At 47.5% G+C, this 12907-nt stretch overlaps 1 protein-coding gene across 4 annotated transcripts in view; it reads left to right on the top strand.

The window, feature by feature from the left end:
- Window positions 1-12907, top strand: part of sugct (succinyl-CoA:glutarate-CoA transferase) — a 69272-nt gene that overhangs the window by 3873 nt on the left and 52492 nt on the right. For all 4 annotated transcript variants that reach the window (XM_026180419.1, XM_026180422.1, XM_026180421.1 and 1 more), the window contains exons 7-12: window positions 22-113; window positions 1091-1234; window positions 3188-3283; window positions 9442-9513; window positions 9617-9714; window positions 11616-11718. In XM_026180419.1, coding sequence (XP_026036204.1) covers window positions 22-113; window positions 1091-1234; window positions 3188-3283; window positions 9442-9513; window positions 9617-9714; window positions 11616-11718 — 605 coding nt within the window. The remainder of the gene's footprint in view (window positions 1-21; window positions 114-1090; window positions 1235-3187; window positions 3284-9441; window positions 9514-9616; window positions 9715-11615; window positions 11719-12907) is intronic.

The following is a 12907-nucleotide window of genomic DNA, read 5'->3' as shown; positions in this document are numbered from 1 at the left end:
TGTGTGTGTGCGTGCGCTCAGGCTACGGACAGACCGGTCCTCACGCTCAGAGTCCAGGGTACGACTCCATCGCCTCGGCAGTGTCAGGGATGATGCACGTCACCGGGCCCGAGGTCAGACTCAGACCGCACATGCTCAGTAACGTCCTGATCCTGCTGAGCATGAACAGGTTTCCATGTCTTTACAAATGAAACACTTGTGATGTTACTGTCAGACTCTGACCTGATGTCTGGCTTCACTTTACAGAACTTTGCGACGCGGCTGTAGAAATATCAGCACGCAGGAAGTGCAGAAAGTGAACTTCAAATTAAAATGTTAAACATTTTCTTGGCTCGTCATCGTAGCTGAGAATGTAAACACTGTGAAACGGTCTTCAGGATGCAGATATTTTATTTCAAAATAAAAGCCAGGCACATGAAACTTACGGTCATGAACAGATGAAGAATGTTGAAGCAGTTTAGAGTTTCTTTGATTTACTAGTTACTGAATGAAACTTTATGTCCTCACAGTTCGACTCACCCCTCGTTTCTCTGTTTTCCTTCCAAGCAGCCAGAACTTCTTGTATTGTTTGAGTGGCTCCAGCTTCCTGAAGCTCTTTCAGTTCTTCTGTAAACATTGGCTGCTTCATGTCTCACCTTCAGTCCAGTCCTTGTACCCGAGCATTTTCCTCGAGGGACGACCAGTGTTGTGCACAGAACAGACACCAGGTTTAAATGTGACCTTTAGGCTCTTTACTCCCACACATCACTTGATCCTCTTTAGCAGAGTGAGGCCTGCAGACCTCTGACAGCCCTGTCCTACAGAAAGAGGCACAGATAGAAACAAACATGCTCACACCAAATGTTCAGCTTCAGGCTTGTTGTTGTGCAAACTCAGCGTTCCTTATTTCCTGTGTTTGTACTTTCATACATAATAATGAGACAGATTTCCTTAGTATATGAAACGAGGGGTGGCTCAAGACTTTTGCACAGGATTAATCTGGAATAAGTCCTTGTAAATCTCAGCACTGACAGGAAGTACTGACTCTGACGCGTTCACAGCACGTCAGCTTTCTGGATCATCTCCCATAATCCTCTGTTTCTGCTGGCAGGGCGGCGACCCGGTGCGTCCGGGAGTCGCCATGACGGACTTGGCGACGGGGCTGTACGCACACGGAGCTGTCATGGCCGCCCTGCTGCAACGGCAGAAGACGGGCAGAGGAGTTCACATCGACTGCAACCTGCTGTCATCACAGGTAAAACCACCTGACGATGAGCCAATCAGCTCTCAGTATTCTCCACAGGTGAATGCAGTGTAAGAGACGCCAGCAGACCAGCGGGTACTCCAGGTGCTGAGAGGAAGTGATGTACAGGTGGGGGCGCTGTGACGCTCAGCTGGCAGCTGAAACCCACTCAGGTGACACACAAGCTCAGTCAGAGCCTCAGGACACATCAGCTGAGCAGACGCTCTTACCTGCAGCAGGTACGGCGCTGTGTTCAGGGTCAGCTGGTAAATGAAAGCGCTGAGGCTGGCTGATCGATGGAGTGTTTGTGACGGTGCAGATAAGCAGTCGCTGCAGCTGTGTGTGGAGCAGGAAGGTGGAGGCATTGGAACAAGCCTGTGATTTATCCTGATCAGTTTAAACAGACGCGTCAGTGTTTCTCTGACTGTTTAAATGAAGCGAGCGATTCTTAATCCTGCAACCACCCGGACTCGGAGACGGACGGGACCCGCGTCCCGCTTGGACCCGGCACCTCCCGGGGTGCGTTTGATTTGCAGTGTCAGGACGCGCTGCTTGTCTGACAGTGTTGCTTTTAAAGGCATGCTTTATGTTTTCTGCATTCTCATTTTTCACCTCTCTGGCTGGGAAAGGCGCTGCGATACGACCGAGTTCAGCTCGTTTCAGGACTTTATGATCCTGCAGAGAGTCTCAGTCTGCAGTTTAGAAACAAACACGCAGAAACAGCTGCTTCGGCCTGAAAGCGCTGGGCAGCTCAGCGGGGTCGTGTTTGGACAGAAAGGGACAGATGATGGGATGACATGTGGATAAAAGTTAACGTGTGTCTCGCTGAGTTTTGGTCCAGCATGCGGGACCGGAGCAGCGTCCGTGCTCCTCAGCACCGACCTGCCAAGAAGATTCATAAACGCCACCAACAAACACCAACCAGCATCCTGAGCTCCAACCTTTAAATTTAACCCATGAACAGAAATGTTACCTGAAGTCTGGACTCACGATGAAGGATGATGATGAATATGACTGCATACACCAATCTGTAGCACGCCTCCTGTGATTGGTTAACAAGGCTGTGAGGTTCTGATCCTTGCGGTCGAGTCTTGAGGCTGCTACAAATAAAATACCCACAATCCCCCTCTTAAATCCCACTGCATTCCTGTCTGAAGTGCTGCGACCACAGGCACGCCGGCCGCAGTGCGAACAATGAGCGCGCACAGCGCTCTGATCCGAATCCGTGTGGAGCGTGTGAGCGTCGGGGGGATGGAACCGCTACGAGCTGCCTGCAGGTCCCACAGAGCTTCAGGCGCAGGAGAGTCAAACAGTCTGAAGCTCAGCTTGAAGCAGTCGTGGTGAGTCAGAGGAAGTCAGTGTCATGCAGAAGAATAGTTTGATAAGAAGATAAAAACCTGTCAGCACCCTGACCCGGGAGGGGAGGGGGGGGGGTCATCCTTGAAGCTTCGTTTGTAGAAGAACAACAGAAACCGTCCACGAGCGTCTCTGCAGCGACTCGCTGCAGTTTGAGTCAGGTGATCGTGATGTGGCTGAAGTGCAGATTCTTTGATTCAAGTTGATGAAGGGAAATATTGAAGTAACCCTTCAGGTGTCTGTGAGCAGCACGCACACCTCACAGCATCATGTGACTCGCTGAGGCAGGCGTGTCGGTGAAGACGTTGGAGAAGCTTTAACCTCATCGTTACCTGCTGGTGAAATAAAGCTGACAGGGTCCAATAATTGTTTTATAAATTCATGACCCTGACTAACCGTGATGTTTCCAGACTCGGTGACCGTGTTAAACTCTGCAGCTTCATCATCATGTTTGTAAGTGTGATCCATGATGTGCCTTCATCACGCTGCTGATATTTGCAGCAGCTCTTCAGACGCAGCGAGCGGCTCGGTGTGCACGCTGAGGAGAGATCAGCTGTTAGCGCCCGTGTGACCGGGCTCAGGTGTAACTGCCGCCTCTCTCTCTCTCAGGTTTCCTGTCTCAGCCATATTGCTGCTAACTACCTGAATGCGGGGAAGGAGGCGAGGCGCTGGGGGACGGCCCACGAGAGCATCGTACCTTACCAGGTAACACCTTCAACTGGCCACTATCTAACAATAACTTTATTGATATCACACCTGCAACACAGAGAAAAGACAGAAAAAACCTCAGGAAATATAACATTGAATCAACATTGTTAGATAATAAAAGAATAAAACGGTGACGTCAGGAAAACAGAAGAAAACTGAAAAGTGATGCACGAATATTAAATAATGATGAGCTGATCTCAGCTGTGACGACGGCAGCAGAACAAAGGGTTGAACTTTATAATGTGGCCAGTCAGTCCTTTCTAATTAAACAGAGTTTAAGTGTCATTGTTATACTTACAGGTGGCTGCACTAGAATCAGGTTTCATAGGAAACAAAGGAGTCATTATGGTGTGATTTCCTGCTGATTCAGCAGAAACATGTTTCTCTATCTTACATAGTAAGCATGTTGTAGTTCTCAGGGCCGTGTTGTGGTTTGACCTTTAACCTTTGGGAAAGGAGACAGACTCTACTGTAGGAACATTTAAGAGCAGCACTTACATGTAGCTACAGTAGAGTCACAAACCAGAGTTTACCACAGACGTGTCCGCTCTTCTGTCACTGCGATGTTACGGTTTAACAGCGTTTAGCCTCTAAAACGCGCCTCAGCCGGATGATTGAAGCGCGTCATTGGTTGGCGAGCCGTGAGCCAGCTGACTGCGTGGCTCTTCTTCTCTGGTGTCTCTTTGAGCGTCTCTGCCAGCTGTAGTTCTGGTGTGTTTGACAGTTTCCCTCCAGGCTTGAGGAGACTCTGTGAGCTTGTTTGTTATTAACAGACTTTATTGCATCTGCGGGAGGAACACACGTCTCTGACGCCAGAAACTGCTTCAGACTAAGATGGGCTGAATTACACTTTCAGGGTCTCGGCGCGGCAGCAGACACGCTCTGACCTCCCTCTCTCCGGCCACACCCTCCAGCTTTGTTGGTGCAGATTTACGGATCTGAGAGTTTTCTCAGAGCTTCTAACATCCAAATATATGAGTCTCAGGCGTGAGCGTTGTCAGAGGAAGAGCTGTTTGAGATCTGAGGAAGTCCTGAGAGTTGACGTCAAGAGAAGGACGGAGCAGGACGAGCTTTGAGCCATAAATCAGATGGACAATTATCAAACAATTAGAAGCGATTAGTGTCATCTTAAACGTTTTGTGTCACACTGCCGCCTGGGTGGAAGTGATTTCCAGTTCTCCTCAAACCAACCACACAGGCGGCTCTGCTCGTGTTGCACTTTTTGTCTTAAACCACTTTAAAGGTCACAAACGTCTCTTCGAGGCCATCGCGTTGGTTCTTGATATCAACAGAGTGTGTCCATCCTCCAGGCTGTCACTGTAACAAATGACAGTTTCTTTTCCTGATCACATTTGAAGGTTCATAAAACCATGAGAGAGCAGAGTTAGAGCTGTTTCTCTTCTCCCTCGGCTTCTCTGTGGTGTCGTTAAATGTGAATTATCTGTTTCTGCAAGGTTCAAAGCGCTCGGGGTTTTGGCTGGATGGAAATCAGCAGATGCAAACTGAACACAAACCAACCCATGCAGGAAACCCTGATTAAAATATAAAACTAAATAAAGAGAAGCAGCAGCTGGAACCGCTCCTGCTTCACGGAGTTTCATATTGAACTGAAAACTGCTGTCAGGCAGCACAAAGTTGTTTCAGAGACTTTTAAAAATCATCTTTGAGCTGACAAGAATACTTAATGACGAGGTGGGCGTGGCAATGGGCAGATTTACAGGGAGGTTAAAGTAGATCCCGGACGAGCTCCCAAACTATGTTCTACATACTCCAACAGCATCAACTCAGTCGGAGCATCTCTGATAATTAACCTGCTTGTAACCTGTAAGACCGGTCGGAGTGGGCACGCTCCGTTTTGTGTAACTATTTTTAAATCCCTGTACAACTGCAACCGTGTAAGCTAGCGCAATAATTTTAGTTGCATATGAAACCGGAGGAGTTGTACTTACATCTTATGCCATCAGCTTGTGCTCGGTCACAGTTTCCTTCCACATATAGCTTTGCAAAATTTCGTAAAAAGTATTTGCAGCAACATAAACATAATATTCCAGAAACACGCTTTGCCGATCCGATCAGCTGTTCATAACACCTCCTACGTTGGAATACACGCCAGCGCAAACTATCGCGTGTCCGCCATGACCTGCCCGAAACCGGAAGTGACATCATTTTCACGGAAAATGTAGTTTTTTACTTTCAGGGCCTTATAAGCCTATACTGGTGTTTTTATAAGTCATGCTTGACTTTTAGCTTCCCTGAATAGTTTCTGGGATGCTTAGAACTCAAACTGCACTGCTGGAAATAGTTTATTTTCATGCACACGCTGTTTTTTTGCAAATTAGCATTATAATATTTATTTTGGTTTTCCCTGCAGGGCATAAAAATTGGTGTATCTCAAAAATAAAACTTTGAAGACACTCAAAATAAATTTCCTGTGGCTAGAAACTATTTTGTGCAACTTTTTTGTATTTACAGTTTTGAGGAATAAAACTGGAAATATATGCAAATAAAAACAAAAATGATTTTCAATTTTTTTTTGTAGTTTATTGCACTGTTTTGCAATTTATGTAGTTTCTATGAACTTAAAGCATAAATATTAATAAAATTGGGGCTATAATGGTTGTATTGATGTATAGCAACTTGAAATGCTCCCAAAAATGGCTCCACAGCATGTAAAATATAAAGATAAGCTCTGGCAGACTTGGCTCTGTGGTAGGTCTTAAAGTAACGATGCGTTGACTTGGATCAGGCTCGTGTCTCTTTAACGTGTTGCAGTTCTTTGTATTGTTTTTGCTGTCTGACTACTTTTAAAAGTGTTTCTAAAACATGCCAGTTTTATTTTGTTTGCTTAGATTATTTTACTTTGCACGCAAAAACAAAATGATTTCACAAAAACTTATTAGCTTCCCTGATGCTAACGGTCAGCAGTGTGTCCTGTTTGCTGGGTAACAGCCTGCAGTCGTCTCCTGAGCGATCACACATCCTTCTATCTTCATCATTCCTCCCACCTCGATGAGATTCCCAGACACTGAATTGTCACCAGAACATACTGCCACCACTGTGCTTCACTGTGGGGATGCTCCTTTGGGTCGTAGCCCGTCTCCTTTCTCCAAACTCTGTGCACGAAGCTCTGCTTTCATCTGATCTGACCAAAGTACACTGCAGTCTGTAGAATCTGCATAGAGTCAGCATACCTCAGTGCGACATGCAGAAGTGGACTATTTCCCGGTCTGCAGCCTCTCAGTGCATCCCTGTGCGATTCCCGACTCGGCTGAGTCATCCACGAGTGTCTCTTCAGTGGTTCTGGGCTCTTTAGACTCACTCGTTTTGAAATCTTTGCTTGGTTCTGCCCGGTCTGTTCTCGGTGACAGTCTTTGGATTTCTTGATGATGCTTCCCTCTGCAGTCTTTCACACATGGAAAAGCCGAGACAACTTTGTATGTTTGTCTTTGTGAGCATTAAATTCTTCTAAAGTCTAAACTGATTTCTTTGGCATGAAGCTTCCTCAGTGACGGCTCAAACCCTGGCTGGGGTTTGTAAAACAGGAAGATAACCCTCAGATTTAACATTCAGCTGTAACTGAACCTGACCCCACGCTCGGACCCTGCTCGATCCAGCCACCTGAATCTTTAAAAGTCCTTAACTCTGATGTTTTCTTCATTTCGGGTTCCTGGAACTCATTTCAATAAAATGAACCATTAACTGTTATTACTGTCAGATAAGTAGAAATGAATAAATAAAGAACTTCTTCACATTCACTCGTGTTTTCTATCCGCCGTCAGTCTGCTTCACATTACTGACTCAGCCTGAGGGAGATGTTGCTGTTATTATGGAGGGTCATGACTCACATGTGGACACGCGCACACACACACACACACACACACACACACACACACACACACACACACACACACACACACACAGTGCGTGATGTTTTCTCCTTCCTCTGGCGGCTCGATTCTTGTGGTCACCATCTCTAACCAGCCGCAGCTTTATCGTCCGACACTGTTTTAATCCTCGTGTGAACCGGCTTACCCACAATGCAGCGTTCCCTCACCCTCCTCCCACCCCCAAAGCCGCCAGAGATGAAAGCGGAGCCGACGGGTTCTCCGGAGATCACGACAGTCGGAACAACAGAATTACTGGTGTTGTGGTTGCGGCTTTGCGAGGAAGATGTTAGAGCTGAAGAAGCCATCCGTTCCCCTGTCGACGCTTTTTAAGTTCACATCTGATTTCTGAGATGGTTCAATTTCAAAAAAACAGAGACATCCGCCGTGCCAGAGAGGAGACTTCAGAGGATCGGAGGTTGAACTCGGACGATAATCTGTCTGCAGACGAGTTGTCGGAGAAGCAGGACTTCCAGGACTACAGCTGCACTCAGAGCTACAGCGTGTCCACACTGTGGAATCTAATTCTGAATTTACATTTGTGTTAGGATAAAACTTCAAACAATGAAAACAAGACCGCACATGAGAGAAACTTCTAATAAATTCTAGTTCACACAGACATGTTAAAGCACCATTTCTTACAGATAGTCGATAAATACCAAAGTCAAAGGCGCTCAGACAAACATCGGCTGTCCCGGCTGGAGAGATGCACAGACATGATGCACTGGGCTGTGAAATAAACCGAACACACCGTGCTGGTTCAACACGGACCAATCTAAACCTGGGTGATGTTGACTCAGCACGCTGGATGGTGCTAGCAACCCCATCAGTTTCTTTTTGCCAATTAGCCTTGGAGACCACATGCGGTAGCATCTACCTGTCAGTCAAAGAAGCCACGCCCCCAATAATGCAAACTTTACACAACTTAAACAGGTGAGTAAACAAACCGTTTGTGTGTCAGGCTGTAAACGTGTTTATTTCTGCTCCAACGTTTTAAGGGGACTGGCTCGCTGCCGGAGCCTCTGGTGGACATCAGGGGAACTGCAGTGTTTGGCACATGTGCAGTAGATGAAAGCAGCGACTGTGGAACATCAGGAAATGTCCTTTGAAACTAAAACTAGCAGCTGGAGGAGCCTAAAAATTAAAAAATGTAAATATGTGAAGGTCAGCAGCTTCAGGTCTGCAGCCAGCAGGGGGCAGAAGCCGCCCGCTGCGACCTCTCTGAGGACTGTTTGAGGTTTTGTGGGTGAATGTCCCATCGCAGCCCTGTGTGGACTGCATTACCCACAATTCCCTGGAGGGTGAGATGAAACCGAAGCAGCAGTGTGACTGAGGGGTTAGTGGTCTGAATGCACACACAGCGCAGCGGGACGTGGCCGCCGCCGAGTGTGTGCGCTGTGATGTATGACAGCTGCTCTGCTGCTGCTTTCATGTGGTGAAGAGTTTTTATTACAGGCACTTCAGTGAGCGAGGAAGAGGAGGAGAAGATGAGCGGGGAGATTAGAGGAGGAGGAAGGCCTCCATCGGCTGGCCTTTTGAGGAGGTTTCCTCTGGTGGGCTTCGGGTTATTAACGCTGATCCTTCATGATCTCACCACCTTTTATTTAATCAGAGTAAATTTCATATCTACCTGCTGGGAAGCATCGACTTAATGAAAATGATTTTATTCCCCACAGTCGGCAGCACAAAGTCAGCGTCTGCTGCCTCAGAACTTCCTAAAGTCCTGGGAAGTTGTTCTACCGGAGTCCTGAAACTTATTTCTTTGATCGTGTGTTAGTGTATCGAGTTTCTGCTCTTCTCTCGTGCTCTGCCATCTGCAGCACAACACAAACATGTTGCACTGCAGTGAAAAAAACCTGACCTGAAGCACATCGATGTAGTTGTTGAAGTCCAGCTCAGTCAGCCAGGCTGTCCCAGCGTCTTTTCACTTTGAACCTGTGAAAAACAAAAGCTGAGCAGACGTGAAGTCAGAGGTGTCCCATCAGCTTTAAGGCGGTGCCCACATCACTCATGCAGTAACCTGTGAAGAGATGGAGGGGAGCGCGTTCAACTTCCGCACAAGAGAAAACACGTTCATATTTATGTTGGAGGAAGTCTAGCTGCAGTAATATTCATGCTTCATCATTTTGGATTATACACAAGCTGAGCAGAGGTATGGACGTGAATGTAAGAGCCTGTCAGAGGTTAGACGTGTGCGGTTGTGAGCGTGCTGTCAGAGGTTTCTATCAGACTGAAACGTCGCTGTGTTCATGTTGTGTGTTTTTCTTTCAGGGCTTCAAAACCAAAGACGGGCACATCGTTGTGGCTGCGGGCAATGAAAAGCAGTTTGTCCGAGTCTGCCAGGTGAGTCCGTTTACCTGTACGGACACAGACATGCTACCACGGAAACAGCTGGCTTGAAGAATGTTTCTCCCACTCACTCTCTGCTGTCTGTGGAAATCTGCAGGTCATGGAGCTGACGGAGCTGACGGAGGAGCCCAAGTACAAAAGCAACAAGCTGAGAGTCGAGAACCGCAAACAGCTGCTGCACACACTGTCACAGAGGTACACACACACACACACACACACACTGTCAGAGAGGTACACACACACACACACACTGTCAGAGAGGTACACACACACACACACACACACACACACACACACTGTCAGAGAGGTACACACACGCGCACACACACTGTCACAGAGGTACGCACACGCGCACACACACACACACACACACACTGTCAGAGAGGTACACACACACACACACACTGTTACAGAGGTACACACACACGCGCGCACACACACACTGTCAGAGAGGTACACACGCACACACACACTGTCACAGAGGTACGCACACACACACACACTGTCACAGAGGTACACACACGCGCACACACACACATACGCACACACACACTGTCACAGAGGTACGCACACGCGCACACACACACACACACACACACACACACACACACACGCACACACACACTGTCACAGAGGTACACACACGCGCACACACACACATACGCACACACACACTGTCACAGAGGTACACACGCACACTGTCACAGAGGTACACACACACACACACACACACACACACACACTGTTACAGAGGTACACACACACGCGCGCACACACACACATACGCACACACACACTGTCAGAGAGGTACACACGCACACACACACTGTTACAGAGGTACACACACACACACACACTGTCACAGAGGTACACACACACGCGCGCACACACACACATACGCACACACACACTGTCAGAGAGGTACACACGCACACACACACTGTCACAGAGGTACACACACACACACACACTGTCAGAGAGGTACACACACGCGCACACACACACACACGCACACACACACTGTCACAGAGGTACGCACACGCGCACACACACACACACACACACACACACACACACACACACACACTGATAGAGAGGTACACACACACACACACACACACGCACACACACACTGTCACAGAGGTACACACACACACACACACTGTTACAGAGGTACACACACACGCGCGCACACACACACATACGCACACACACACTGTCAGAGAGGTACACACGCACACACACACTGTCACAGAGGTACGCACACACACACACACTGTCACAGAGGTACACACACGCGCACACACACACATACGCACACACACACTGTCACAGAGGTACGCACACGCGCACACACACACACACACACACACACACACACACACACTGTCACAGAGGTACACACACGCGCACACACACACACACACACACACTGTCACAGAGGTACACACGCACACTGTCACAGAGGTACACACACACACACACACACACACACACACACACACACTGTCACAGAGGTACACACGCACACACACACACACACACACACACTGTCACAGAGGTACACACACACTGGGAGGTGTCTGTCAGGTGTCTCTTCCTGTTGAAAAAGAGTTCTTCTTCCACGTGGTTGCCAAGTTGTTCACTGTCATCATCATCGGGAGCCCTGAGGTCCTTGGTAAATGGTAAATGGTAAATGGCCTGTATTTATATAGCGCTTTACTAGTCCCTAAGGACCCCAAAGCGCTTTACATATCCAGTCATCCACCCATTCACACACACATTCACACACTGGTGATGGCAGCTACATTGTAGCCACAGCCACCCTGGGGCGCACTGACAGAGGCGAGGCTGCCGGACACTGGCGCCACCGGGCCCTCTGACCACCACCAGTAGGCAACGGGTGAAGTGTCTTGCCCAAGGACACAACGACCGAGACTGTCCAAGCCAGGGCTCGAACCGGCAACCTTCCGATTACAAGACGAACTCCCAACTCTTGAGCCACGATCGGCCTAGAACAGTGATGAAGAGACAGGACAGTTTGACCAATCAGAACATGTTTTAGGTAAACGTTATCCTCTTCATCTGTCTGTCAGGTTCCTGCAGGAGACCACGGCTGATTGGCTGAAGAAGTTCAAGGGCTCAGGTGTTCCAGTTGGGCCAATCAACAGCATTCAAGAAGTGTTCTCCGAGCCACAGGTCAGTGACGACACTCATCCTCCGTCTGTGGTTGAGTGGAGTAGGGCTGGGCAATATGGCCTAAAATCCATATCACGGTATAATTTGAAGCATGTGCTGTAACGATATATATCGCGATATATTCTTTTCTTGTGTGTAACATATTTAACACACTATAAGTCACACTTAAAATCCTTTAATTTTCTCAAAAATCGACAGAGCGCCTTATGTATGAATTCTGGTTGTGCTTACTGACCTCGAACCGATTTTATGTGCTACACGGCGCTCACAAATCTGTCAAAAAATGTTTACGACTTTGCTAAGCTACGAAGCCGCACCGCTTGATGGATTGTTGGACCATTACAGCTACTGTAGTCAGGAGCCTTGCGGAGTAATCTGGGTCCTAAACTCCGTCTGCTTCAGGTCCCAAAGCCAAACGAACACTGCAGCATCACTGAGAGTTACAAAACTGTCTAAATTCTTTCATCTTTAATAAAATGATCAGCGTTGCAGCTTTACCAGGTGTAACAATTAAGTTTAACATCCAGGCATCCATGAAAACAGGATTCATTAAATTTAACGGAGTTAGAAGTTAGCAGGAAGTTAGCTCGCTAGCTTCCACCTAAACATGATATAGCATGTTCTGACTGAGAGATTTCTGAAAAAATTCAAACGTACAGCTCTGCTATCACTTCCAACATAAATGAAGACAGAAAACTAAACAGCAGTGACGTTTGTAGGGTTACTGAAGTTGGACTAGCTGGTAGATAATGATGTGCTACGTGAGCGCTAGCGACACAGCTATGTTAGCATAATAAACACAGTGAAGCTGGAGGATGAACGCTAACTTTTTTCCACTCGATAAAAGTTAACGTGAGGGTTCCTGATGGTTAGGGACAAATGCAATCGCATGGCAGGATGCTGTAAACGGACCAAACTTCAGTCAGAACAACTGAGATAATCCATCCACAATACGAGGTTACTCATTCATATACTGCAACAACATGGGAATAGAGCAGCTGTGTTAGAATACAGCATTAATGAATCAATGGTACAGAAGTGGAGGAAGCACAGTTTCTGGCTTTCCTCATATTCCAAAACGTGCTTCGTCTCTTTGCTTTTACTGTCGCCTGGCAGCATGTACAGATGATATTGTTTGCGGCTGCTGCAATGCTTTTGATCGAAACAGGCGCAGCTTGATGACACCATC

This window comes from Astatotilapia calliptera, chromosome 9 (assembly GCF_900246225.1).
Source record: "Astatotilapia calliptera chromosome 9, fAstCal1.2, whole genome shotgun sequence".
Taxonomy (NCBI): domain Eukaryota; kingdom Metazoa; phylum Chordata; class Actinopteri; order Cichliformes; family Cichlidae; genus Astatotilapia; species Astatotilapia calliptera.
Note: the sequence above shows the minus strand (reverse complement) of the source record. Positions and strands in the feature narration are given on the sequence as shown.